The sequence below is a fragment of the Acomys minous genome, assembly GCF_964271855.1.
Source record: "Acomys minous genome assembly, chromosome: 6".
NCBI lineage: Eukaryota > Metazoa > Chordata > Mammalia > Rodentia > Muridae > Acomys > Acomys minous.
This window is the reverse complement of record NC_140487.1, coordinates 127,516,885-127,541,503: the sequence shown is the minus strand read 5'-3', so window position 1 is coordinate 127,541,503 and position 24,619 is coordinate 127,516,885. Positions and strand designations below refer to the sequence as shown.

At 55.2% G+C, this 24,619-nt stretch overlaps 3 protein-coding genes across 11 annotated transcripts in view; 1 reads left to right on the top strand and 2 right to left on the bottom strand.

Moving 5' to 3' along the window:
- The window catches only part of CEP104 (centrosomal protein 104), a gene marked incomplete at its 5' end in the record, with an annotated part of 35,793 nt that extends 30,769 nt beyond the window's left edge, over nt 1-5,024 (bottom strand). For 2 of the 5 annotated variants that reach the window (XM_084788226.1, XM_084788228.1), the window contains 2 exons: nt 1,179-1,330; nt 4,447-4,586. In XM_084788226.1, the coding sequence (XP_084644352.1) occupies nt 1,179-1,291 (113 nt within the window). Of the gene's footprint in view, nt 1-1,178; nt 1,331-4,446 lie in introns of all 5 variants that reach the window. The other 3 variants (XM_084788224.1, XM_084788225.1, XM_084788227.1) reach the window with 2 other exon arrangements.
- Nucleotides 5,025-5,052: 28 nt separating this feature from the next.
- On the top strand, nt 5,053-15,751 carry DFFB (DNA fragmentation factor subunit beta). 3 transcript variants are annotated; one of them, XR_014780423.1, is made up of 8 exons: nt 5,053-5,188; nt 5,373-5,499; nt 6,950-7,138; nt 8,875-8,954; nt 9,878-10,048; nt 11,052-11,152; nt 11,831-12,209; nt 12,725-13,472. XR_014780423.1 is itself a non-coding variant. In XM_084788231.1 (8 exons), the coding sequence occupies exons 1-7, from the start codon at nt 5,066-5,068 to the stop codon at nt 14,835-14,837; spliced, it is 1,035 nt and encodes a 344-aa protein (XP_084644357.1). In that variant the 5' UTR covers nt 5,053-5,065; the 3' UTR covers nt 14,838-14,859; nt 14,961-15,751. The 3 variants fall into 3 exon arrangements, 2 of the variants coding, with proteins under 2 accessions (XP_084644357.1, XP_084644356.1); XM_084788231.1 differs by lacking the exons at nt 11,831-12,209; nt 12,725-13,472 and adding exons at nt 14,594-14,859; nt 14,961-15,751; XM_084788230.1 differs by lacking the exons at nt 11,831-12,209; nt 12,725-13,472 and adding an exon at nt 14,594-15,751.
- Nucleotides 15,752-18,259: 2,508 nt separating this feature from the next.
- LOC311599916 (UPF0688 protein C1orf174 homolog) lies at nt 18,260-24,619 on the bottom strand. Of its 3 annotated transcripts, none has more exons than XR_014780058.1 (5): nt 24,462-24,619; nt 22,338-22,451; nt 20,914-21,381; nt 20,184-20,425; nt 18,260-18,597 (listed from the first exon to the last, which is right to left on the bottom strand). XR_014780058.1 is itself a non-coding variant. In XM_084786035.1 (4 exons), the coding sequence occupies exons 1-4, from the start codon at nt 24,474-24,476 to the stop codon at nt 20,324-20,326; spliced, it is 699 nt and encodes a 232-aa protein (XP_084642161.1). In that variant the 5' UTR covers nt 24,477-24,619; the 3' UTR covers nt 20,094-20,323. The 3 variants fall into 3 exon arrangements, 1 of the variants encoding a protein (XP_084642161.1); XR_014780059.1 differs by having other exon boundaries at nt 18,260-18,546; XM_084786035.1 differs by lacking the exon at nt 18,260-18,597 and having other exon boundaries at nt 20,094-20,425.

The following is a 24,619-nucleotide window of genomic DNA, read 5'->3' as shown; positions in this document are numbered from 1 at the left end:
TGGGCACTCTGGCCAGGATCAGGAAATCCATAACTGGCTGAGGCTCCTGTGGGGCTCTTCAAGAGAAGAACCACCTCCCCCAGCCTGGGTGGGGCAGAGCTAGCCTGGCACCACTAACACATCAGGTTCTCCAATCACGGCCCCTCTGTCTCCCACTGAGCCACACCCCAAGCCTCCCATCCTCACACACTGCCAGGGGCAGATTGCTCCGAATAACAACGGCTCAGGGGGTGAAGGTGAGCTTGACACTGGGACCCGCAGGGTGATAAGAAAAAATGGGTCTCACAACTGACCTCTGGCCTCAACACGCATGCAGTGTCACATGCATGGACACAACATACAATAAATATAAAGAACTCATCTCGAGTCGTCAGCACATGCCACACTCTGCTTGAATCTCTTGCTCTGAAGAGTCTAAGTCTGGATCCGAAGGCCCAGAGGAAGACACGGCAGGAACTTCCCCCATCCCCACCAGCACCCTGAGCGTGCATTCTGTAGCCCCCACTGACAGGATACCGTGTCCATTCTGGTGCTGCTTGCCTTGCCTCCTGGCCAGGGTACACACCCTGCCCTTTGTGTCCTCTGGAAGCTACTAGAATGAATACACACCACGACCACAGTACCTTGCAGTGTGACCTGCATAACTGCCGATCCAAAGGAAGCCCTGTATGTCTATTTAACTCCTTCATGTCCGCAGGGCGGACACAGCTGATGCTGAAGCCCTCTGCAGAGGGAAATGCAGGAGGGAGAGTGCAAGAATCACCCTGCCAGCTGGAGGGAGGCAGGAGACCACTGAGCTTGGGAGGAAAGTGGGTGTGGCTGGGGGTGGGGCCTGCCCTGGCCTTGCCAGAGACACCTGGCTATAGCATTCCTGGGAGGAGTGTGTGGCAGGAAGCTCAGCACCTGCAGCCTCAACAAATGCTGCTCTAACCCACCTGTCTTAGCTCTCCAGCCCCTCAGGCTCAGGCAGAGGGGAGGGGTCCTGCTCGTTGGGTCCCTTCAGAAACTCCAGGAGGAAAATGCACTTGAATTGTAATGATTTAATTTAGTTTTCACTGAAGTATACTATGAAGCTGACTAGACATGCATTTCACGGTTTCAGATCATGGGCTGTAGACCGTGCCATGCATTCAGACTCAGAGACACGCTCCCGGCCCTGCCCCTCAGTCCAGCCTTACTTTGGTGACCTCCACCCACTGACAGTCGGAGCGTGGATCATCAGTTCCCGGGCACTGAAGCCATCTTCATGTCCAGAGGAGCTGACCACTACAAATCCGATCTTGTGGGGCATCGTGCACACATGGGCTGTTCAGAAGAGCAGGGAAGAGTGCTGTGAAGGGATTCAACTAGGTCAGATGTAGGTTAGCTCATGCCGTACAGGGTAAGCCACACACACTCAGGATTGCCCACCACTCTCAAAAGGCTAGTCTGTCTACAGAACTTACTAATTTTTTAAAATGGATGTCCTAATTCTATTTAACGTACCATTTAAGTTATTTTGATGTTCCCAAAAGTCTGGGCTGTGCTTCTGGCTGAAAACTGCGTTCTTACTGATGAACAGACACAGGCTTTGCTGCAGGGTGAATGTGACCTTACTGGGGTCTCCGCAGATGTGATAAATTAATATCACCTTACTTGGGGGAATCCAAAGTGGCTGGTGTACATAAGAAGACTAAGACTTCATCTCCAGAACCACACATGCGCATGAATGCACACATGTGCACACACATGTACACACACATGTACACACACACACACACACATGTACACACACACACCACACTCCAATAAACACACGCAGGAAGCGGAGGCACAGACACAAAAAGGGTGGATGCCACACACTGCCAGACACTGGGACTATGGGAAACTAGAAAAGGCAGAAGACCCTACTCCTCACTTGTCCTTGGTGACAGCCCTCTGGGTCTGAAGGTCTCAGCCATCTGGTTTGTAATACCCTCAGGGCAAAACCAAAGCTTTCGGTAGGGTACAAAGTATCTCTCTGCTTCCTGAGGAAACTTCCAGCTGGTAATGGGTGTGGAGGAGCAGCCTGTTAGCATAGCAGCCCTAAGGAAAGCAGTTCGGATAGGTGAACCGGGGCAGAAGCCAGCACAGCTGGGCTGACAGCCTGACTCAGGACATTTTACCTGACAACAAGCCGGGCCAGGATCACTCGCTGGCTCCCAGATCCTGAGAGTGTGTGGAAAACCTCCCAGCGACGCCCACTAGGCAGCCCCCCCCCCCAATGGGGACAAGTAGTTGTCAGTTTCCCCCTGAAACTAGAGTTTCTAGCAGCGGGGCAAGGCTAGGCGCCCTCAGTGGGGGAGGGGCAGGCAGCAGGGCGGTGCTCCCAGTGCTAGTGAAGGAAGAGCGGCACTGCCTATTCTAACACAGTCAGCTGGAAGCCAGGCTGCCAAGCTGAGGGGAGACATGGCCCAGCCCAGGGAGCCTGAGGAGGAAACGCTGGCTGAGTGGATCTTTCGGTTGGATTTGTTTTGGGGAACTGACCTGTATCCTAGCTCACCATCAGCATTTGCAGGATGCAGTGCAGTGATGTCTGCTTTGCTGCTTGGCACCCTGCAGAGTGCGCTTCGCTCTAGTGGCTCTGCTGGGGCCTGCTGACACTTTCCTAGGCTTGGACAGTTCATGAATTCCACACCCATGCACAGTGAGGTTCACAAACGGGAACAGCCGTGTGTTGCCCAGAAGGAACCAGTACCACTCAATCCCAGGCCTGTGCAGAGGCCACAGCAGAGGAGCTTTCTCCCCACAGAGACTCCTAGCACTAGAGTCTGGGGCTGCTGAGGAGGCTCTGGCTAAGTAGAGCTAACCTTGGGCAGCAGCACTGCCAGAGGGCAACACGTGGGCCCTCAGTGTGACCTAAAATGCTTATGGCTTCATGGTCACTTCTCAGTACATGCCAATCAAACACCTGCTCAGCAAGCCAACTGGTGGCGAAGTAAATCACCAGAAGAAAAGACACTCCTCCTAACGCAGGACAAAGAAGCCCTCTGGAAGTCTCTTGGCATAAGATGCATCACTGACATATACTCTTTAGGGTGTCACTGCCAAACTAGCTCACAGGAACCCTGCTCGTGTGAACATGCTTGGTGTGTAATCTAGATCTTTCCGCTCACCTTCACCAGCTTTGGGGAGGACCACTTCAAGAATCAATGTCTGCCTGGTGTTAGCTGGTGGATGTACTAAATTATTACTTAGAACGGCGAGTCACTGTTAAATCTCCTACACCGAGTTTCTCATGGCTGTCACCTCACAGCAGACCCAGAAAATAATCCTGAGCAGTACATAAGCAGAGCTGGGTGATGTAACATGCTTCTCCTTTGACCTTTTGTTTTTGTTTTTGAGACAAGCGTCTCATATTTAGCCCTGATTGGCCTAGAACTTGGTATGTAATCTAGACTGGCTTCAAACTCACAGTGGTCCTCCTGGCTCAGCATCTTGGGTATTTTGTCTGGCTATGGCTTGAATTGTAGAGAAGAGCCAACTTTTACCAGCACTTACAGGTACACCCTTGGTTCTGACTTCTCCAATCCTTTGGTCATCTTCATGAGGCTGGCCTAAGCTAGGGGTGGCACACCTTTAATCCCAGCACTTGGAAGGAAGTTCTCTTGTGAGTTTGAGGTCAGCATGGTCTATGTAAGTAGGCCTAGAGCTACATATAGTGAGAAGAAGAAGAAGAAGAAGAAGAAGAAGAGGAGGAGGAGGAGGAGGAGGAGGAGGAGGAGGAGAAGGAGGAGAAGAAGAGAAGAAGAAAAGAAGAAAAAAGCAGGCCTGTCTACCTTGCGAACAGTTGTGCTCATCTGGGTGTGAGTCTCTGTTTTAACCAGCACCCTCTGTGGTGCACAGAGACTAACAGACAGAATGCAGATACAAGGGTATCTCCAATAAAACCAAAGCGCCAGGCCTCAAATCCCCACATCCGCAAAGGCATTAATTTTCATTCTCTTACTCTGCAGAAGACCTTCCACCTCCTACTCCTTGGCTTTACACAAAACCCACCACACAGGCTTCTGGATCTGTGCAGTGCTGGGTGACTAGCTGGTCACTACAGGTGGGTGGCATCGCAGCTGCCCCTACGGCAGCCACAGCCAGCAGTTGTCAGGTGACACTTACCCTAGCCTTACTTACAAAGAGTAACTAAGCCCAAACTCTTACATTTTTGGTTGTGAGCCTAGGCTTTAAATCCATCTTTCCAGCCCTAAGTCCCAAACTCAAGGCAGCGACTTCCAAACATTTTGTTACAAGGAAATGAAATGTTTCCAGTTTTCTTTTCAAGGAAACGTAAATGTTACAATATTAAGTAATGACTTGGGAGCAATTAATCTTAAGGACTGAAAGTGCTTCTGAGAATCTTAAAGCTTAAGAAGTGTGTCCAGCCAAACGCAACTCACAAAACCCCCAAACAACACGGAAAGAAGGGTAGCCTACCCGGGGCAGGAGCTACAGCCTTTATTCCTGCGGCAACTGGTCTTGTTCAGAAACGCATCCAGAAGAGGACAAGGCGAGGCTCGAACCTGACTGCCAACGCTAAGGCCCAGCCAGATGCGCGGCCGGAAGGCCTCCGTCCCTTCAAGGCCAGGTGTCAGGAAGCCTCCGCCGCGGGTGGCCGCTGAGGACCGAGGCCGCGCGGGGTCACAGGGCGCCGCGGAGAAGAGCAGGCGGGGCGCTGCGATCCGGCCTCCGTTACCTTCGGAGGGGCCTCGGTCCAGCCGCCCCAACCCCGGGCCACAGAGGCGAGGGCAGCGGAGGAGCAGCCCGGGCTGCCTCTGCCCAGCGCCCGGGCCGCAGCTGCGCTCCCATGGCAACCAGGCCGGCCCGCGCTGTGCGCCTGCGCGGCTGGCCCACGGCGCCTGCGCGCGCAGCCCGGCCCCGCGGATCCTGGCTGGGGATAGGTCCGGTGCCTGGACGTTCCGGGTAGCACTCTGCCTAGGTAGAGAAAACCGTTCCGGGATGCGCCTGTGCTCCACAGTTTCGGGCGGGGCGCGTTGAGAGAGAGGGTCAGCCATCCTCACCCGGTGCAAGCAGAGTCCGCTGCCGCAGCCCTGCCATGTGCGCGGTGCTCAGCCAACCTAAGAGCGTCAAGTTGCGAGCCCTACACAGCGCGTGCAAGTTCGGCGTAGCTGCCCGGAGCTGCCAGGAGCTGCTGCGCAAGGGCTGCGTCCGCTTCCAGGTAGCCCCGGGGATTCAGGGCGGGCACTGCAGGGCGAGCACCCTGGCTACCACCCGCACGGTTTCCGTCCCCTTGGGTGGCCTTGGACGGGCGCTGGGCTCTAACCCTGAGTTAGGCGGTACCCTGAGCTGGCAGCCTAGAAGCCAGGACTGTTGTGGGACAAGCCGATCTTCCTGTCCTCCAGCTCCCGGTGCCCGGCTCCCGGCTGTGCTTGTACGAAGATGGCACGGAGGTGACTGACGACTACTTCCCGGGGCTCCCTAAGGACACCGAGCTCCTGTTGCTCACCGCTGGCCAGACCTGGCAAGGCTGTGAGTAGGAACACTTTGGAGGTGGGAGGGACCCACACGGTTTAAGGCCGGGTCCAGGGGGTCTAGGCAGGAGTAGACCAGGGACGCCCGATGTCAAAAGCTTTTGCTGAAGAACTCTGTTCAGTGGTTTTACTTTTTTTTTTTTTTTATTTTGCAACTGCCAAGAGGTGAAGGATTGAGGGAAGGTACCGCAGAGCTGGACTGGGCAGGGCAGGGCAGGGCAGGGCAGGGCTGGACTGGGCAGGGCAGGGCAGGGCAGGGCTGGACTGGGCAGGGCAGGGCAGGGGAGGGCTTACCTTTGCTCAGAGCTGTTCTTCAACAGGTGAGTGCTGAACTGCTATCAGGGATCATGGTTTTTATTCAAGCTATTCTAGGTGGATGTGTGATGACAGCTCATTGTGGCCTTAATCCAAATTTCCCCGGTGGCTAATGGGATTGGGCGTTATCTTCCTAGGCTCCTATTTGCTACCTGCAGGTTCTCCTTGGTGATGGGATTCTTTGCATCTTTTGTGTTTCTTAATCGGATTTTTAAAGCTGTTTAAGTATTTACCGCAACCCCCCCCCCCCAACATCCTGGTTATGAGTTCGATGTCAGATAATGTGGTTTTCAAACATCTCCCGTCTCTGTAGATTTTCATTCTCTTTATTGGAACAGAGCTCCAACCAGCTGAGCTAACTGGCCTAGCTGCTTTCATGCAAAAGGTTCAGATTTGCGGGAGTGGGGTGGGGGTGGGGGTACAAGGTTACACGCAGCTGAGACTGGCCTTAAATTCGTTCTGTAGCTAAGGCTGCCTAAAACTTGTGATTCTCCTGCCTCTACCTCCCTACTGCTGGCATTCCAGGCATGTGCCCCCACACCCAGCTTCAAAGGTTCTGACTTTGGTGACATCTGGGTTGTCATTTTCTTCACTGTGTATTTGCACTGTCCAGGGACCTCTGGACAAGCCCTGGCCTCCTGAGGTTCTCTCCTGTGTTGTCTGCATCTCCTGGTGTGCAGGACTTACTTCTGCAGCCTGACGCTGCGGCGGTCTGTGCTCCTCACAAGTTCCTGAATTATGTTTGTTCCTGTCTGCTCAAGCTCCTCAGGAGAATTCACTCGGCATTTAGCTTTCTTGGAAAGATCACTGTCGGCACTTGTGGGGAAGGCTCCCAGGGAAAAGTGGGGAGAAGGGTTGGAAGGCCTGAAAATGGGGTCCAAAGGAGAAGGCCAGAAGAAGAGCAAGTGTGCTGGGGTAATGCTTTTCTAGAATACTGTAACCCCATTACCTGACAGGAGGTGGCCAGAGGAATGGAACTGGTAGTGTCACCCCAGTGGAGGCGTCAGGCCACGGTAAGCATCGGTGGCAGCAGAGTTTTGACTTCTGGCAGGCTCTAGGCTGAGTGGACAGGATCCTCTTCTGGGAGCCAGAGCAGCATGACTGGGTTTCTGTTTGTCTCCTGGTGGTTGCAGATGTGAGTGACATCACACGCTTCCTCAGCGTGTTTAATGAGCCACATGCTGGGGTCATCCAGGCTGCACGGCAGCTGCTGTCAGATGAGCAGGCCCCATTGAGGCAGAGGCTGCTGGCCGACCTTCTGCACCACGTAAGCCAGAACATCAGTGCGGAGACCCGGGAGCAGGATCCAGCCTGGTTTGAAGGTCAGTGGGCTGGGGTGGCCGTGGTGGCCAGGATGTCTGGGAGGGCAGCAGAGAGCCTCTCAGGAGGATCTCTGTCCATTTCAGATCACAGTGATTCCCAACCAAGGGTGGACTGGTCTTGAGTGGGTGATAACAAAAGGTGTCCGTGGGAAGCCGTCCATCCAGGACTCATGGGTGCAGGCAGTGTCCTGGGCAGCCTGGAAATAGCCTTTTTTAAAAAAAGTAGTTATTATTGTTTTTTTAACATTCTTCCAAAAATCATGGAACTTGGAATTTATCACCTTACCTTGAGACACATACGACACACACACACACACACACACACACACACACACACACAGAGAGAGAGAGAGAGAGAGAGAGAGACAGAGAGACAGAGAGAGAGAGACAGAGAGACAGAGAGACAGAGAGATGAAGAGGAGAACCCTGGGCATCACACTTCAGGAGTACCATTGAGGCAGGTACACATCGGCTGGAGCCTGTCAGGCTTGACTGACTGGCCAGCAAACTTCAGGGGTCCCTCCTGTATACTTCTTATCACCCTAAGGTCATTTAAGGTACCTAATGCAATGTAATCCTAGAAAAGGAGTAGTTGGTTGGTCCCTAAAGAAAAACAGTCTATGAGGGCCTGATGGTTCAGTGGGCAGGGCTTGCTGCTTAACAGTCCATGAGGGCCTGATGGCTCAGTGGGCAGGGCTTGCTGCTTAACAGTCTATGAGGGCCTGATGGCTCAGTGGGCAGGGCTTGCTGCTTAAGCACTAGGACCTGAGTTTAGATCCCAGCACCCATGTAAACCCAGGTGTGGTAGCGCATATCTGACCTCAGTGTTGTGGGACAGAGTCAGGCAGATCCGTGGGGCTCACTGGTCAGTCTGTATAGCCCCAACAGTGAGCTCCAGCTTAGTGAGAGGTCCTGTCTCAATAAATAAGGATGGAGAGTGAAAGGGGAAGACATCCAGTGGTGACCTCTGCCCTTTGCATGAGCGTGCGTGGGCAAGCACACCTGCACAGATGTGCACACACATGTGCACATCCATACACACCACATGCAGACACACACACACAAGCTTAAGTCCTTTAAAACAGATAACAAGCTACATACTTAGTTCAGGTGTAAGGGTTTTTGTTTGTGGTTTTATTATTTTGGAGACAGGGTTTCTCCGTGTCACCCTGGCTGGCCTAGACACACTATGCGTGTTGCACCACCCCTGGTCAGATGTGAGGGTTTCAGATGGATCAAAGGCCTATGGTTGGGAGAGTCTATCGCAGAGATGTCCGATGGTGCGAAGTTAGTGTGTCTCAGCACATGCACGCACCTCCCCCGGTCCTGTCCTCGTCACTGGCATTTGTTGTTCGAACCCCTTTCTGTCAGAGCCATGCTCTGTGGCTCTGCAGCCCACCCTTCTCTCTCCAGTTTCCAGCTCTCTAGATGGGACCCCTGTACATGTCCTCCTCCTCCACGTGGCACCTCGTACGAGTGGAGCCCCGCTGTTCAGCTCACGCAGCACGCTGTCCTTAATGTTCATCCGTGGGTGGCCAGTGTCAGTGACTGAGATCCGAGGGTTCGAGGGCCAGCCAATCAGAAACCTCTCATAGTGTTTGCAATGCGTCAAAACCAGTTCTCTGGGACGGCTGGAGAGCATGCACACCCTGGGGCCATCCCTGCAGCTGCTGCCTCCCCTCCCCCTTTCTGGCCACAGTCCTCCTGTGGACTCCAGGGTGCCGTCTTTCTTGCAGGTTTGGAGTCTCGATTCAGGAATAAGTCTGGCTACCTCAGATACAGCTGCGAGAGCCGGATCCGGGGCTACCTGAGGGAGGTAAGGCCACGATTATGTCTTGCAGTAAGTGTTCAGCACAGGACGGAGTGGGTGGTGGGGTTGCCACCCCTCCACTGATGCGTAACTGTAAGGTTGCTCCTGCGTCAGCGGAGGTGTGTGTACCTCAGAGAAGCGAGCCCTGCCTGTCTCATGCACCTGTTCTCTTCGCACCTCAGTCTTCCATCCCATTGTCCGGCAGTCATGAGGACCTTTCAAGGCTCTGTCCTTTGATCCCTCTCGCTCCCCTTCTGTCTGGCAGGCATCCTACTGTCCTAGAGCAACGCCAGCTTGACCCTGTGCAACTGGCAAGTGCTCTGATGTGAGCCTAACCCCATTAAGGATTAGTTCTGTCTCCTCCATTGTGCCGATGGCATCTTCATAATGCAGTGGTACTTTTTCTCCAATACTTTGTTCATTTTTTCCCCCTTTTGGGCATATCGAAGTCTTCTGACTTTGGAAAAGTTTTTAGACCTTTCACCTTCCTCCTCTACCTCTCAAAGCGGGGTCAGCTTGGTCTTCACTGTCTGCTTGTTTTCATGTGAGGCTCCTCATTGTCAGTGGAAAGTGCTGCAGGGGCACCAAAAGGGCTGCGTGCTGCCCCTGTACTCCCCAAACCTGGCATAACCCACTCAGTGTGGCATGGCTGCTAACGTTCTGGGGTCCTGCGCTCTGAACTTGAGGTAGCCGTGGTGACTGCCTGGTCTTGACTCTGCATTCTTCTATTGCTGACTCCGTTCCACGGGCCTAGAGCCGTTACCCAGGCTGTGGCAGTTGAGCAGCGGGCAGACTCCCTGACTGTAGGACTAGGCTGGGGCAGGTTCCTGACGACCGGTGCATGCCGTGGCTTGGTAACTGAACCGCATGGTTAGGGCGTGGACAGGCGTGTGCTCAGGCTCAGCAGTGCCTCTGGCTCACTCTTGCAGGTAAGCGCTTACACCTCCGTGGTGGACACCGCAGCCCGAGAAGAGTACATGCGGGTCCTTAACGCCATGTGCCAGAAGCTCAAGGCCGTGCAGTACAATGGCAGCTATTTCGACAGAGGTGCAGAGGCCAGCAGCCGCCTCTGTACCGCAGAAGGCTGGTTTTCCTGCCAGGTAAGCTTCCTGCCCTTTGTTCTGGGCCGCTAAGGGCGAGAGGCTGGGAGGATGTTCAGCTGCTGGCCTGAGAGGACATGCTGGTGGCCCTCACGGTCAAAATGCAGAAGGAAGGTGGGGATGGTGGTGTGCAGTTTTTGGGGTGTCACAGGAGCAGAGCATGCTGGGAATAACAGGCCTGCTCCTCTGTGGACCTGTGGAGGGGCCTCGGAAAGAATGGTGTCTCTAGTGACAGGCACGGAGGCACCTTCATCTTTTGGAAACTCAGAATATAAGATCGAGGGTAATGGAATGTCAGGAGGCAGGTAGGAGTCACAAGACAATTAAAATAAGTGCTTATTTGATGTGCGTGGGTGTTTGTCTGCGTGATTGTCTGCACACGTGTGCCTTGTGGAAGCCAGAAGAGGCTGCACATCCCTGGGACTGAGGTCGCAGGTGGTTGTGAGCCACGCATGGTGTTGGGTGGGAGCCAAGCCCAAGTCCTCTAAAGAGCAGGCACTGCTCGTAACCACTCTCCGGCCAGGAGAGAATTTTCAACCTCTGCAGAACAGCAGGCAACTTAGTTGTTTGAAGATGAAGTCTGACTGTGCCCTTGAGCCTGGACTTAAGCTCACTCTATAGCCCAGGCTGACTTAATATTTATTTTATTCTTGTGTATATGTGTCTAATGTGTGTGTGTGAGTGTGCACATGCCACAGCATGCCTGTGGTCAGAGGACAAACCACATGGCTTTTACACGGGCTCCAGGAGTCAAACCTGGTTTTCCAGCTTGTGTGGCAACTGCTTCTTCCTTCAGAGCCACCTCCCTGGCCCGAAACTCACAATCCTCCTGCCTCTGCCCTGAGTGCCGGGGACATAGGTGTTGCCATGTGCCTGGTTAAGATGTCTGTTCATGAACTGAGCGAGCGCTTCGTGGGCCTGCTCTTAGCAAGCTTGCTGGCTGGGAGGAGAGCAGTAAGCTCCCAACTGCAGCCTTTCCAACCTGCGCCCTTGGTCACTGCAGGGCCCCTTTGACCTGGAGAGCTGTCTTTCCAAGCACTCCATCAACCCCTATGGCAACAGGGAGAGCCGGATCCTCTTCAGCACCTGGAACCTGGATCATGTGTGAGTGTCTGTCAGCCACTAGTGTCACCACTGGGGACACACATGTGGTTGGGGTCCTAACCCCGCTCAGGCATCTCAGGTCTGGTACGTCACACCTGTGTGGTTCAGGCCCAGGGACAGACCCCCACCCCTCCCCTCATACACATGCTTTATGGAAGGGGCCTCTGTAGAGATGCTCCTGTCCTACCTGCTGCCAGTGCCTGATGCTAAGCTGTCCCTTTGCCCTCCCGCCCCTATCTGTGCTTTGATCTGATGACCTGGCTCTTTATGGCCCTGTGTTGGGCCCTAAGAGGCTGTATGCTGTGTGTCTGAGCCAGAGGAGCCAGCACCAAGGCTCTGATGTGGGAGGTCAGGGCCAGCAGGATGGTCCACAGTCGGGCAAGCTCAGCCTCTTGTGGTGAGCCAGGGCAGGGCAGGAACGCGCTTCTGTAGTTGTGGCACTTGCTTTATGAAGGCGAAGTGCCCAAGTACCCCCAGTGGCTTTCTGACTCTTGGAATCAAAATTATTAAAAGTATATACAAAGTGTGTTACAGTTGGGGACCCCTTTAGCCCTCTGTACTCGGTGCCCCTTCCCTGTTGCCAAGGGAACCACTGTCCGGAAATGTGCCCTGTTAATGTGCGGACCTGTGTGTGTGCTGCTGCTCCCTGGTTCTGCAGTGCTCTGTCCGTCCCCACAGCTCAGGCGAACAGCACGGACGTCTTCACCTGTTTGCAGACTCCCTAGGCCATTCTGAGTACTCACCATCATCCAATGCTGAGGGCTCTGAGACGCTCTCTGAGGTGAAACATTGGTCTCCCAGTTCCATGCCTGGCAGGCTGATCTGAGGACTGGGTGCATCCACAGCTGGTGAGGAACGCAGCCTTGGGCCCCGCCCTGCATCATGAGGGTGTCTTGGGTCTGGTGCGTGCTCCAGATGAGAAAGACTGCTGTGGTTCAGACCTCCAGGCCCTGTGGGCCCTGTGGAGACTTTGCAGCCTTCTGGCTCACGTGATGCAAGCTGCGTCATGTCCTGCCGCCACTCGGTGTCACTGCGCCTCTGCCTTTTCCTGTCTGAGGTGAGCACCCACTTTGCTGCTTTTATTTAGTTCCTGGGAAGGCCGTGGCCTCTGTAGCTCTCCGCCATGCATGGCTCTCGTGTTGTTCTGCTTTGCTCTTGTTTACTCTTGTCTTGTCCTGGGCACTAATTCTTTCTTGACAGACGTTGCTATTTTTTTTGGCACGTCTATAATATCTTTTATCACACCCTGATGGGGTGGCTGTGCTGAGCCCTAGGAGACTCTCAGGGTCTGAGGCGCTGCATCCAGCACACTAACTCCAGGCCCTAGTGAGCACAGGCCCTGAATCCCCGCAGGTGCAGGAGTGTCTGCCCACTCCTCCGCGCTGGCTTTGCCCTGTGTTTCACTACAGCAGTTTTTGCTTATAATTCTATGCTCTGCTTGTCTTCGGCTTCTCTTGTTCTCTGCTTTGTCTGTGTTTTAACAGTCGTTCAGGGCCACGTCTCCAGCTGTGCCTGGTCTTAGTGTTGTGAGATCAGTGTGACTGACTGTTCTGACGTGTGGGTCTTTGGCAGGCCCTGCAGTTCCCAGAGCTTCTCTGTCATTTCACGTCGCTCGGCTCCTCCTTCCTGTGCCCTGGTGCCTGAGAGAGGCCGCGGCTCTCCATGCCACTCTGCGCTTTGTCTCACCTTTCCCTTGGCTGAGCTCCGGTTGCCACCAAGAGGGCGTCTCTTGTTTTCAGTATTGTCCCACCTGACCTGAAGCCTGCACAGGGGCTTATGTTTTCACGGTCAGTACCCACTGGTGCCACTCACCCCTCTGCTCCCTGCCTGCCGTGGGTGGGCTAACGAGTGGTCCTAGTCTTCTGTGGGAAGGCTCTGAGGGTGAGCTCTCCCTCGGAACTTCTCCCGTGGAGTGAGTGGGGAGAGGCTGTCTTACACTGAGCCTGCCATGACAGGCATCTGGGTCCCTCGGCACTCCTGAGAAGGAGGCTGATGACACTGTTTCCTGGCATCTGCTCATGGGAGCCACTTTCAGTCAGCATCCTGCCTTTTCAGTGGAGATTGGCTTGATTCCCCTTGACTGAGAGTGAAGTACATCCAGGGACGGACCTTTGTGTTTGGTTCTGCCCTGACTTGTCTTCCGTTCCGAAGAGTTCCAACTCTCCTCTGCAGACTCTTGGGTTGCCATGGGCGTTGGCTCAGTGATGCTGTTTCAGGGTAACTTCCTGCTCTGGCTCCTCCCACCCCAGCCACACAGTGTAACTGTCACCTAGTGAGACCCCATCTGGAGGTAGCTCCTTTGGGAGACAGGGGGAAATGATGTCATTCCCGCTGCTGTATGAGGAAGGACAAGCCAGGGGGCGGGCGCTGACCAGACGGGACCACTGTGCAATGGCTTGGGCTGCCAGGCTCCAGAGCTGTGACATGATGAAGGTGGGGCGGTGGCTGCCTTCCACTCCGCTCTTCTTGCTGCGGCTGTTTGGATCCGAGTTTCTCTTTGATGACTGTTGTTCCACTGCTGGCTTGTCAAGGTGTCTCTGCAGAGTGGATCTCCAATGTTCCCTGTAGACGTCCCACTTTCGGTGGCTCTGGAGTAACATGACATTGATTTTACTTGCCATTTCTGTGTGACATTGGTCATGCATACTAGGATCACATGCCTGTGGGAGACACGGGCTTGGGGCTCTGTGGGCACCGGTGTAAAATGGGTGCAAACAGGAGTCGTCAGGAGCTGAGAGGTACACACAGCGAGGCTGGCTTGGTTGTCTGGCCGTGCGGGGTCCTGGCCCAGCCTTCTTGCGTTCTTTTCAGTATGTTAAGCAGCGCCCACCATTTACGTTACGAAGTGAGACAAGCAGCTTGCACTGGACGCTGCCACACTGACCGTGTCCACCCATGGCCCATCAGGGACAGGCCAGTGTCACCAGTCTACAGAGCGTGGTGCTGGGCGCCTCTGGTGGGCTCTGCCACACTGACCGTGTCCACCCATGGCCCCTGTCAGGGACCACCCAGCATCAGCAGTTTTTGGCGTGTGGTGCTGGGCGCCTGTGGTGATTCATCTGTGAGTCTCATCCGTTTCAGTGCCTCTGTCCTTCTGGGCTGTTCCCAGCTCAGGCTCCTTAAGAATCTTCAAGGTCCTCACACACCTCGTCTTAGGGTTTCTATTGCTGTGATAAACACTGACCAAAAGCAACTTGGGGAGGGAGGGGCTTGGGGTGGCACTGCCCACAGTGGGCTGGGCCTTCCCACATCAATCGTTAATCAAGAAGATGCCTCACAGACTTGCACACACAGCAGTCCGATAAAGGCATTTTCTCAGTCGAGGTTCCCTCTTCCTAGATGGCCCTAGCTGTGTCAAGTTGACAAAAGACTAACCAGGACAGCAGGGTTGTCGGCTGTGGTAGGCCCTGCTGTGAGCGGCTGTCTCTCTGTGACTTGCAGGATAGAGAAGAAGCGCACCGTGGTGCCCACGCTGGCTGAGGCGACCCGCGACGGGAGGGCAGTGGACTGGGAGTACTTCTACAGCCTGCTCTTCACCGCCGAGAACCTGAAGCTGGTGCACATCGCCTGCCACAAGAAGACTGTACACAAGCTGCAGTGCGACCGCAGCAGGATCTACCGGCCCCACACAGGAGCCAAGGGGAAGCAGCCCACTCGGAAGCGGCCTGCTCGGAAGCGCCGGTGACACATGCCATGCCCTCTTCAAGGTGGCTGCAGTGCTGATGGGCTGTGTGTTTTGTCACTCTAGAAGGTTCTAGGAAAGTCTTTACGAGTCTTTCCAACACATCTGATCACAGTACCTTCCCAGTTTGCTTCTGCAGCCTCTGACAGCCCAGTGTGCGGAGGACAGCTGGTGCTGGTTTGTGCTTCTATGGCCTCCCTTTGCACTGAGAATGGCAGCTCTGACTACATTCCTCTGAAGGAAATGGTGCTTCTGGGAAAATGTTTGCGTTCGTAAGGAGCATGCAGGATGTTCTGCTGCACGGCTGGCTGTGGTGCTGTCGTCAGCTGCGTCAGACTGCTGCTCTTAATGGGCTAGTAATGGCTGCCATGAATTTCATGACTCAACACTGATACACACATGTATCCACAACTGCAGCAGGTTAAGCTTCTGTGTAGAGATGGGAAGCCGTGAAATGCACAGATGCAGAGAATGACCTGATCCTCCTGCCTCATCCCTGGAGCTGGGATTACAGGTGAGCACCACTGTACCTGATATTTGGTTGAAATGTGTGTCAGCGTGCAGAGATAGTCTGAGGGGATGCCACGCTGTGAGCGCAGCAATCCTGGGGCTTCGGCAGGGATGAGATGGACCAAGTACTAATTTCCTACATCATGTACTGTATAGTACCTTTTTTCCTTTTTCCTTCCTGAGACCGGATCTCACTGTGTAGCTCTGGCTGGCCTGGGGTTCACTGTGAACATCAGTCTGGCCTCTAACTCAGAGTTCTGCCTCTGCTTCCTGCATGCTGGGATTAAAGGTGTGTGCTACCATGCCCAGCCTGAGTTTATTTTTGAAATGAACCTTTTATATATTCTGTAATGCTTGGATTTTTACATTTGTCATGTAATAAGGAAAACAATAAAGTGTTTCCAAAATAGACATGTCAAAAAGGTTGGAATGTGTTGCGGAAGATGGGAGAAGGGAGAGCCGTCTTCACAGAAGCGGCAAGGCGGTGCCTCAGCCCAGTCAGGGGGTGTGTGCAGAGGACCCAGCTGCTGTTCTTACTTACCCTCACAGGTGCACGTTGCTAACAATGTGTCTTCTGTTTTTCTGCTCTTTTCAAATACCCCGGTACATGCAGAGTCACTGCCCCCTACCAGGATTGTTGCTAGGACTGGGCTCTCTGAAGTTTGACACTTCTTATGTCTATGTGTGAACCTGAGTGTGTTAGTGTATGCAGGTGCCAGAGGCCAGCAGGATTGGACACCCTGGAGCTGGAGTTGCAGGGGGCTGTAAGCCGGTATGTGGGTGCTGGAACCCAATCTGGGTCATCTGCAAGAGTAGCAAGTACTCTTAGGAGCTGAGCCCTCTCTTCAGCACCACCTTTGTGGCCTCCTGTCACCCACGCTGCCAGCATGCCTAGTGAAGGATCGTGTTGACCCCTCCTGTTACGCACAGCTGCCAGCGTGCCTAGTGAGGCCCGTTTCTCTAGCTGCTGGAGTGTAGAACACCTTTGCAGCTGGCCATGAAAAAACGAGCTTTTCGTGAAAGCCAGAAGGTTGTCCTAGACGGGGCGTGCTTTACTTGCCCCTGGGCCCTCAGCTGTCAGATGGAGTGGTGGCTACAAGTGGGAAGTGTCACCCCAAGCCCATTATCCAAGGACAATGCAGGCAGTGAACCCCAGAAAAAAGTGAACTAAGAAATATTTGAAATGGCACAGATTCACAGTGCTGTCAGCACCATGAGGTCACAATCAGTGAAAGTCAGCAGCCGCCTGGGACCCAGGTGAGCTTCGAGTCTCAGCTGAGCAAGCCAAAGGGCAGTGACGCACTCCAGCTGGTGCAGGATGAGGGCGGGCTTTAGGTCCTCAGCAAGGCAGAGCTACTGAAGGCATCTGAGGCCTCTGTGGTTTAAACCTGAGTCCAAAGGGCCTGTTCTCAGGAAGCTCCAGCAGGATCCAGCACCTGGGTGTCTGTGGGTGACAGACAGGACCCATTTGACCTGTGGTGAGACTGGAGTGGGAACAACAGGTATTCAGCAGGAAGCCAGGTGACTGACTTCCAGAAGTATCCAGAGCCTGACTGGGCTATCTATCCCACTGTCTTGGGAATAGCAGACTCCACAGGGCGGGGTACCTGAAAACTCACATTTACTTTGGACCCTGCACTGAGCTCCCCAGGCAGCTGGTAGCTTCAGTCTGTCCTCTTGCTGTATTCACTGGTTTCTGAACCCTGAGAGGCTGGTTCCCAACAGTGGGAAAACAGGATGCTCTTGTTTCAAAAGGTGCCCATGACAGAACCCTTCACACAGCTCAGGCAGATGCTGAGCCGTCAGTGCCACATCCGCAGACTGAAAATTGTAGAAAGTCACTCTTGTGGCACAGCTGGCTGGCTCAGGCTCTTAAATAACCTAGCATATCTCCTTAAGTGCTCACAACACTGATTCTAATAACTGCATTAGTGTATAAAGTTTAAAGCTGTGTGTGTGTGCATATGTGTAGGTCAGTTCTTTCCACATGTGTCATCTGTGGATAACAAGCAAGCGCCTGTACCTGCTGAGCAGCCTAGCAGCCCTGGTTAGGCTTTATCTATTGTTGTTTGCTGTTGCTGCTGTGGACGCTGTGTCCTTTGGCACCTCACGTCACCGTCTGTATGCTCACAGAGGATGCCTGTGTGCTGGCACCTCTTCTTCGCATGACAGGGCTCAGGACTCAGGTCTGTGACCACCTCCACAGACCCTTCCAATCCCACAGGAATGGATTCTTTCAGCTTGACGAGGCGGCTGACGCTGCTGAAATGGGGCCAGTTAGGACGAAGTGTGCCCTGCTGAGGTCTGCTGTAGGCTGCCGCTTACTCCAGTGCTTCCGACCCAGGGTCTATCAGCAGCAAGGCGACTCTGAGTAAAGGAAGCGTGTACCCAAGGAAGGAAGCAAGATGGTTGCGGCATGCCTGCCTCTTTGGAAGGCGTGCTGTGGTTACGTGTGCTGCTGACTGAAGTCCACTTCCGGGAACCAAGGGCTGAGCATCTATCCCAGCCTGTGTGCTATTGCCCCTGCCTATAGGAAGACAACTACATGAACAGCTTTAAACTGTGGTTCTTCAGTGAGGAGGTGAAGGTCACAGCTAAAGAGAAAGCCTCTCGGTGGAAGCTGAGAACAGCGGGGGAAGTTATCTGTTGGGGCAGACAGGCCGGCCTGAACAGGAGCAGAACTGAAAACTCCTTGCAGGTCTGGAACCCTTGTTGCTCTAGCCCAGGAGCCAGGTTCCATTCCCAGTGTCCACATGGCTACCTCTAACCCAGCAGAGCTACCTCTTGCTCAAGGCCTGTACCGATGGCCTTGCCTCTCCTGCTTGCTAATGGGCCGGAAGAGTGGTCCTGGGCTAGGACACAATTCATTTCCTCCCTCGGTTCATTTGAGAGATGACAGTTTTGGGGACACAATGTTTCTTTAAAATATTTTCAAAATATATTTCATTTCCTTCTCATATGAACTTTGCAAAAACTACAAGATAAACGATTAGCTTCACTCAGAAACAGGAGTCCTTCCAGAAGAAATGGGAATTCATCTCCAGTGATCAGTCTGGCATGGAAAGCAAGCTTGAGTTACCAGAACCAAAGCACAAGGATTTCCCCTTCTTTCCTGCTGCCCGGCCCCCTGCTGACCTGTGCCAGCATGGCATGTCGCAAAAGGAAGATGAGACAAGGGCAGCAGCCTGTGCTCACAGGGAACCTTCCACAGGAGCCGGGGTGGGGGGGGTGGGGGTCTGTGCTCACAGGGAACCTTCCACAGGAGCTGGGGTGGAGGTGGGGTCTGTGCTCACAGGGAACCTTCCACAGGAGCCGGGGTGGGGTGGGGGGGCTGTGCTCACAGGGAACCTTCCACAGGAGCCGGGGTGGGGTGGGGGGGCTGTGCTCACAGGGAACCTTCCACAGGAGCCGGGGTGGGGTGGGTCTGTGCTCACAGGGAACCTTCCACAGGAGCCGGGGTGGGGTGGGGGGTGCTGTGCTCACAGGGAACCTTCCACAGGAGCCGGGGTGGGGTGGGGGGGCTGTGCTCACAGGGAACCTTCCACAGGAGCCGGGGTGGGGTGGGGGGGCTGTGCTCACAGGGAACCTTCCACAGGAGCCGGGGTGGGGTGGGTCTGTGCTCACAGGGAACCTTCCACAGGAGCCGGGGTGGGGTGGGGGTGCTGTGCTCACAGGGAACCTTCCACAGGAGCCGGGGTGGGGTGGGGGGGCTGTGCTCACAGGGAACCTTCCACAGGAGCCGGGGTGGGGTGGGGGGTCTGTGCTCACAGGGAACCTTCCACAGGAGCCGGGGTGGGGTGGGGGGGCTGTGCTCACAGGGAACCTTCCACAGGAGCCGGGGTGGGGTGGGGGGTCTGTGCTCACAGGGAACCTTCCACAGGAGCCGGGGTGGGGTGGGGGGTCTGTGCTCACAGGGAACCTTCCACAGAAGCTGGGGTGGGGGTGGGGTCTGTGCTCACAGGGAACCTTCCACAGGAGCCGGGGTGGGGGGGTGGGGGGTCTGTGCTCACAGGGAACCTTCCACAGAAGCTGGGGTGGGGGGGCTGTGCTCACAGGGAACCTTCCACAGGAGCCGGGGTGGGGTGGGGGGGCTGTGCTCACAGGGAACCTTCCACAGGAGCCGGGCTGGGGGTGGGGTCTGTGCTCACAGGGAACCTTCCACAGAAGCTGAGGTGGGGTGGGGGGGCTGTGCTCACAGGGAACCTTCCACAGAAGCTGGGGTGGGGGTGGGGTCTGTGCTCACAGGGAACCTTCCACAGGAGCCGGGGTGGGGTGGGGGTGGGGTCTGTGCTCACAGGGAACCTTCCGCAGGAGCCGGGGTGGGGTGGGGGTGGGGTCTGTGCTCACAGGGAACCTTCCACAGGAGCCGGGGTGGGGTGGGGGTGGGGTCTGTGCTCACAGGGAACCTTCCGCAGGAGCCGGGCTGGGGTTGGGGTCTGTGCTCACAGGGAACCTTCCACAGGAGCCGGGGTGGGGTGGGGGGGCTGTGCTCACAGGGAACCTTCCACAGGAGCCGGGGTGGGGGGGTGGGGGGGTCTTGCTCACAGGGAACCTTCCACAGGAGACGGGGTGTAGGGGGGGGCTGTGCTCACAGGGAACCTTCCACAGGAGCCGGGGTGGGGGGGTGGGGGGTCTGTGCTCACAGGGAACCTTCCACAGAAGCTGGGGTGGGGGTGGGGTCTGTGCTCACAGGGAACCTTCCACAGGAGCCGGGCTGGGGGTGGGGTCTGTGCTCACAGGGAACCTTCCACAGGAGACGGGGTGGGGTGGGGGGGCTGTGCTCACAGGGAACCTTCCACAGGAGACGGGGTGTAGGGGGGGGCAGTGCTCACAGGGAACCTTCCACAGGAGCCGGGAGTTTGTGCTGGGGACATTCATGTCGGTTTTGCGTTCAGTTTGAACATGTTCTCGAGGATGTCATAGAAACCTTAATCCTTGCTGCACTGTCGACTGCTAACAGCTAAGCAGGCACAGACCGGTTACAGCTCGGCATCATCCTCATCATCTTTGGCTCTGAAGTGCATTTTCCTGAATTCTCGTCTGCTCATAGAAGGACAGGATGAAGAGGCTGGTGGCAGATCCTTAGAGGGGAAGAAAACATGGCTTCAGTCTCGAGTGGCATTGCTAGGGCACCCAGGGCATTTCTGACGACACTCTGCTCAGGGCCTTTGCAGAGCGGCCTCTGTTACAAACATGGGAAGCCTGTCTAGGCACTGGCCCCTTGGTGAGAAAGATCCTATGCTCCAAATGAGAGAAAGAGCGGGGTGGGGGGTGGCAGGCTGGAGGGGCAGAAACAGAGACGTGGGTGCATGTTCACAAAAATCGCAGCTCTGACTTCCTAACCTTGTGTGAGGCACACCCGAGACACACCCAGGGTGAGCTGCTTCCCAGCTAGTGAGCCTGAGAGCAGGGTGGGGTGAGATGGGGTGCAGGGAGAAGCACCTCCAATCCAATCAGCACACAGCTCATCTTGTGGTCAGTTTATGCTCACTGTTGTTGGGCATTGTGGGTAGACAGTAAACTGGGAGTGTGTGGAGGGAGCTGCGGGCGAGGCGGGAGGAGCACCCACCTGCATCAGCTCCACGTTGCCGAAGAAGCGGCTCACAGGCATGGGCTGGTTGCTGTCGTCATCCAGAAACACGCTGCCATCCAACTGCAGCAGCGGCGCCTGCACGGCCTCCTCTGCCCTGGGCTCAGGCTCGGCGTGTGTGGCGGAGCTGTCAGGGGGCTCCTGGGCCTCAGCCGCACTGCTGGGTTCTGCTGTGAGCAGGTCATCTTCAGCCTTTGCCGAGAGTTCCTCACTCACAGGCTTGGAGCAGCCCTGGGGAGGTGCTCTGCTCTCAGGCACAGGGACAGCGGCCTCAGCACTGTCCTCTGCAAACTTATTTTCGCAAGGGGCCACAGGGGCCACTTTTGGCAAAGAAGAAATGTCACTTTTAGGGTCAACTTTTTCTAATTCTGCCTTCACAAGGTGACCTTTGTCACACTTGAACTTTTTGGAAGTGCGCTTGTCTGTAGCCTTGTGCGATGAGGAAGCCTGCCAGGAAAGAAAAACATAAGAGAAAAACCAGACCCATCAAGCAAAGGCACAGGGTCAGTCCCATTGGCCCCTGTTCCTCCGCCTGAGACATGCAAGTACCGAAGTCAAGGGGCAGAGCGTATTGGAGGCCAAGGAGGACCGCACAGCCCCCCACAGCACCTCCCCCCACAGGATCACCCCCACCAGGCTGATGTCCCAGGGCTCTCTTTCCTCAAGTGCAGGTTTGTTTACTTTAAAACCATTGTAGGGACAAGCAAGATGGCTTAGAGCACAGGGGTGCCTGCTGCCAAAACTATGTCCCAGCACCCTCCTACTGCAATTGTCCTCTGGCCTCACCTATGGACTGGGCCTGTGTGCCTCTCTTCAATGTCTTTTAGAAAACCACCTGAAAGAACCCAGTTTCCATCTCCTCACACACAGCAAACTCTGAATGCCCAGAGTCTTGGTTTTATCCATCATTGGTGCCTGGACTCTGCAGGAAGGCTGCAGATCCGCAGGCTGTTTCAGCAGTGTTAGCACGCTGTGTCCTGAGTACAATGCTGTGCGAGGCCAGGTGAGGGGGAGTGCCCCAAACATCAGCTGCCCTGGTTCAGGCATGAGACTCTTACTAGGCCGCTGCACTGTGATGCACAGCAGCACGTGAGTGTCCGGTCCTTGCTGCCTGACTCTTTCAGCTCCAGGTGAAGAGCTAGAAGGGCCATCTTCAAAGGTGCACAGTGCACAAAGCTGTGCCACAGTGCCTGGGTCATGAGCACACTTACACACACACATACACACAGTGCACAAAGGCCAGAAAAATCATCTGTACTGCAAAGCACACCCTCTCTGACCGCAGTGATGGCACTGCCACACACCCTCAGTAATGTCTCCAGGGTACACGGGGCAGCAGCAGGCTTGTACTTCACACAAGTGTAGGAACGGATGGACCCGAGGCCTTGCTGCTCGATGCTTACCAGACATGCTGTCTTGGCAGATGTGGAGCTAGCAATGTTCTCGGCAGAGGGCAAGCTGGCTGAGGAGTAACTTCGGGCCCGAAGGCGCGCTGAGGATCGCACTCCACCTGTGAGCTAGACAAGACAGATGCTCAGGGAGCACTCTCACGGAAGAGTGCCAGCACCGAGTGTGGGTCCTCAGCTCCGTGCCTGAGGCCTCCCCACGTTCCCTCACCTGCAGGCAGCGATGGCTTCAGCCCAGGAGGAAGGGGGCTCGCCACAGGACCGAGGACCTGTGCTCAATTACTAGGACCCAAATAGCGGAGGAAAGAACTAACTTCTGCAAGTTGTCCTCTGGCCTCCCCATGTGCTGTGGTTCACAGCTAAACATGCTCACACAGATTTAACAGGAAAAAAAAAATGGATGCATGGTCGGCTGTCCACTATGGCGGCATCAGCCCTGCTGCCTTGTAGGTTTCTAAGAACCAGCACTGTGGTGTGTGGACATGAACTCACACCAACGTGCCCCAAGTAAGTGGACACATCCTTCCTCAGAAGGCTCTCGAGTTTTTATATGGTGTCAAAGCCCCTGACAACAGTCCCATGACACAGAATCAGCAGCTCCCGGCTCACACCTCTACCCCACAGTAGTCCCAATCCTAATGGAACAGGCACACGGCCTCTGCGGAGCAGTAAGTGAGATCAGGAGCTCCATGCATACGAGGCAAGCGTCTACCAGCTGTGCCATGTTCCCAGCGCCAACTCTTTATTTTATTTTATTTTTTGGAGACAGTTTCATTAAATTACTCTGACAGGTCTTGAGTGCCAGATGCACCTGTGACAACCTCTTGAGTGCTGGGGTCACAGCCTGGGCCACCACACACAACTGTCTCATAAGTTTTATTGCCCCAGCTGACCTAGAGCTCCCTAGGAGGCCTAGGTTGGCCTTTAACTCACATTCCAGCACACAGGTGAGGGACAGCCAGAAAGAAAGGCTGAAAACGTCCTGTTTATTGAAATCAATAATCCATACATCTAGGAAACTCAACAAACAACTCCAAGTAGATAGACCGTCTATGACACAAGGAGAAGGGAACACACACAGACAGACAGACAACCTCCAGGCCTGATCTAGTCTTGGAAGAACTGGTAAGAAGAAACCAAGCCCCTATTCTCCACAAACAGTGGGCGCCTCGTGAGAACACGCCATGCACTTAACAAAACGCCAGCTAGGGAAATCCACACCCAGAAAGCCTGTCCTGTATAATGAAGCTAAGAATAAACACACGCTTCCCTTAAAAGGCGAAAGAGGTGACCTGCTAGTTGCATGCCAGAAACAGCGAAGGTGGTGGGTATGAGAGAGGCCCGCTGGCCTGAGAAGGTGCCTGCGGATAGGAAGCAACGGTTGCAAGGCTGGACTGTCAAGGGCTGTCTCACAAAATACCCCCAAAGTGGGGAGGGGACGTCAGGCCCTCTGGATCTGTCTCACTTGGAGTGGAAGCCGTACAATCCTGAGAAGCAGACAGACCCACGCAAAGAAATAAACAACACAGTGAAAAGTTATTAAACTCAAACTTTTGTATGCAAACGGGGGACAGAGACAAGGACGACGACGTTAAGGCGGCAAACAGTTATCTGTCACCACAACACACGTAAACCCCTCTCCAAAATTCAAGCTACAGGCGGGGATGCCAGCCTGGATTTTGGCCAGCTGCAGACAGCAGACACACTGCAGGCTACCAGGAGGGCACCAGGACAGGGCACAGCTCGAGGGGGCTCACTGTGCCTGCAGCTGGGGCTCAGGTCCCAGCCGCCCTCCCTACGGTGGCACTGGCAGCCCTCAGGGGCTGGGCTGAGGCGCCATGCCCGCTTGTGGGCAGCGCGGAGGGACAGCGAGCCAGGGAGGCCAGCAGCCCGCACGGCAGGGGCCCCATCCAGTCCCAGCGGCGGATTCGTAGCCCTCAGCCCAGGGAAGGATGCTCCACGGAGATGGAGGCGTCTCCGCCGCCAGGGGTGGCAGAGGAAAGGGGAGAAGAGGGGGTGGGGTGGGGGGGTGAGGTCTTCCACTCCCAGGGGCGGGGCTTGGGGAACCGCCCGCCCCTCATCGGCTCCCCAGGGAGCGGTCCTGCCTGCTGGGCCCCTCACCTTCCTGCTCCTCATGAGTGGGCGCCCCAACCTAACGCTTCTCCGCTGAGTCTCAGTCGCGCGGCTCTGAGCGCGCGCAGAGCGCCGCGTCCGACGTCACCATCACCAACCGCGCGGCCAATCGCAGGCCAACGTCTCGGGACCACGTGCCGCTAACA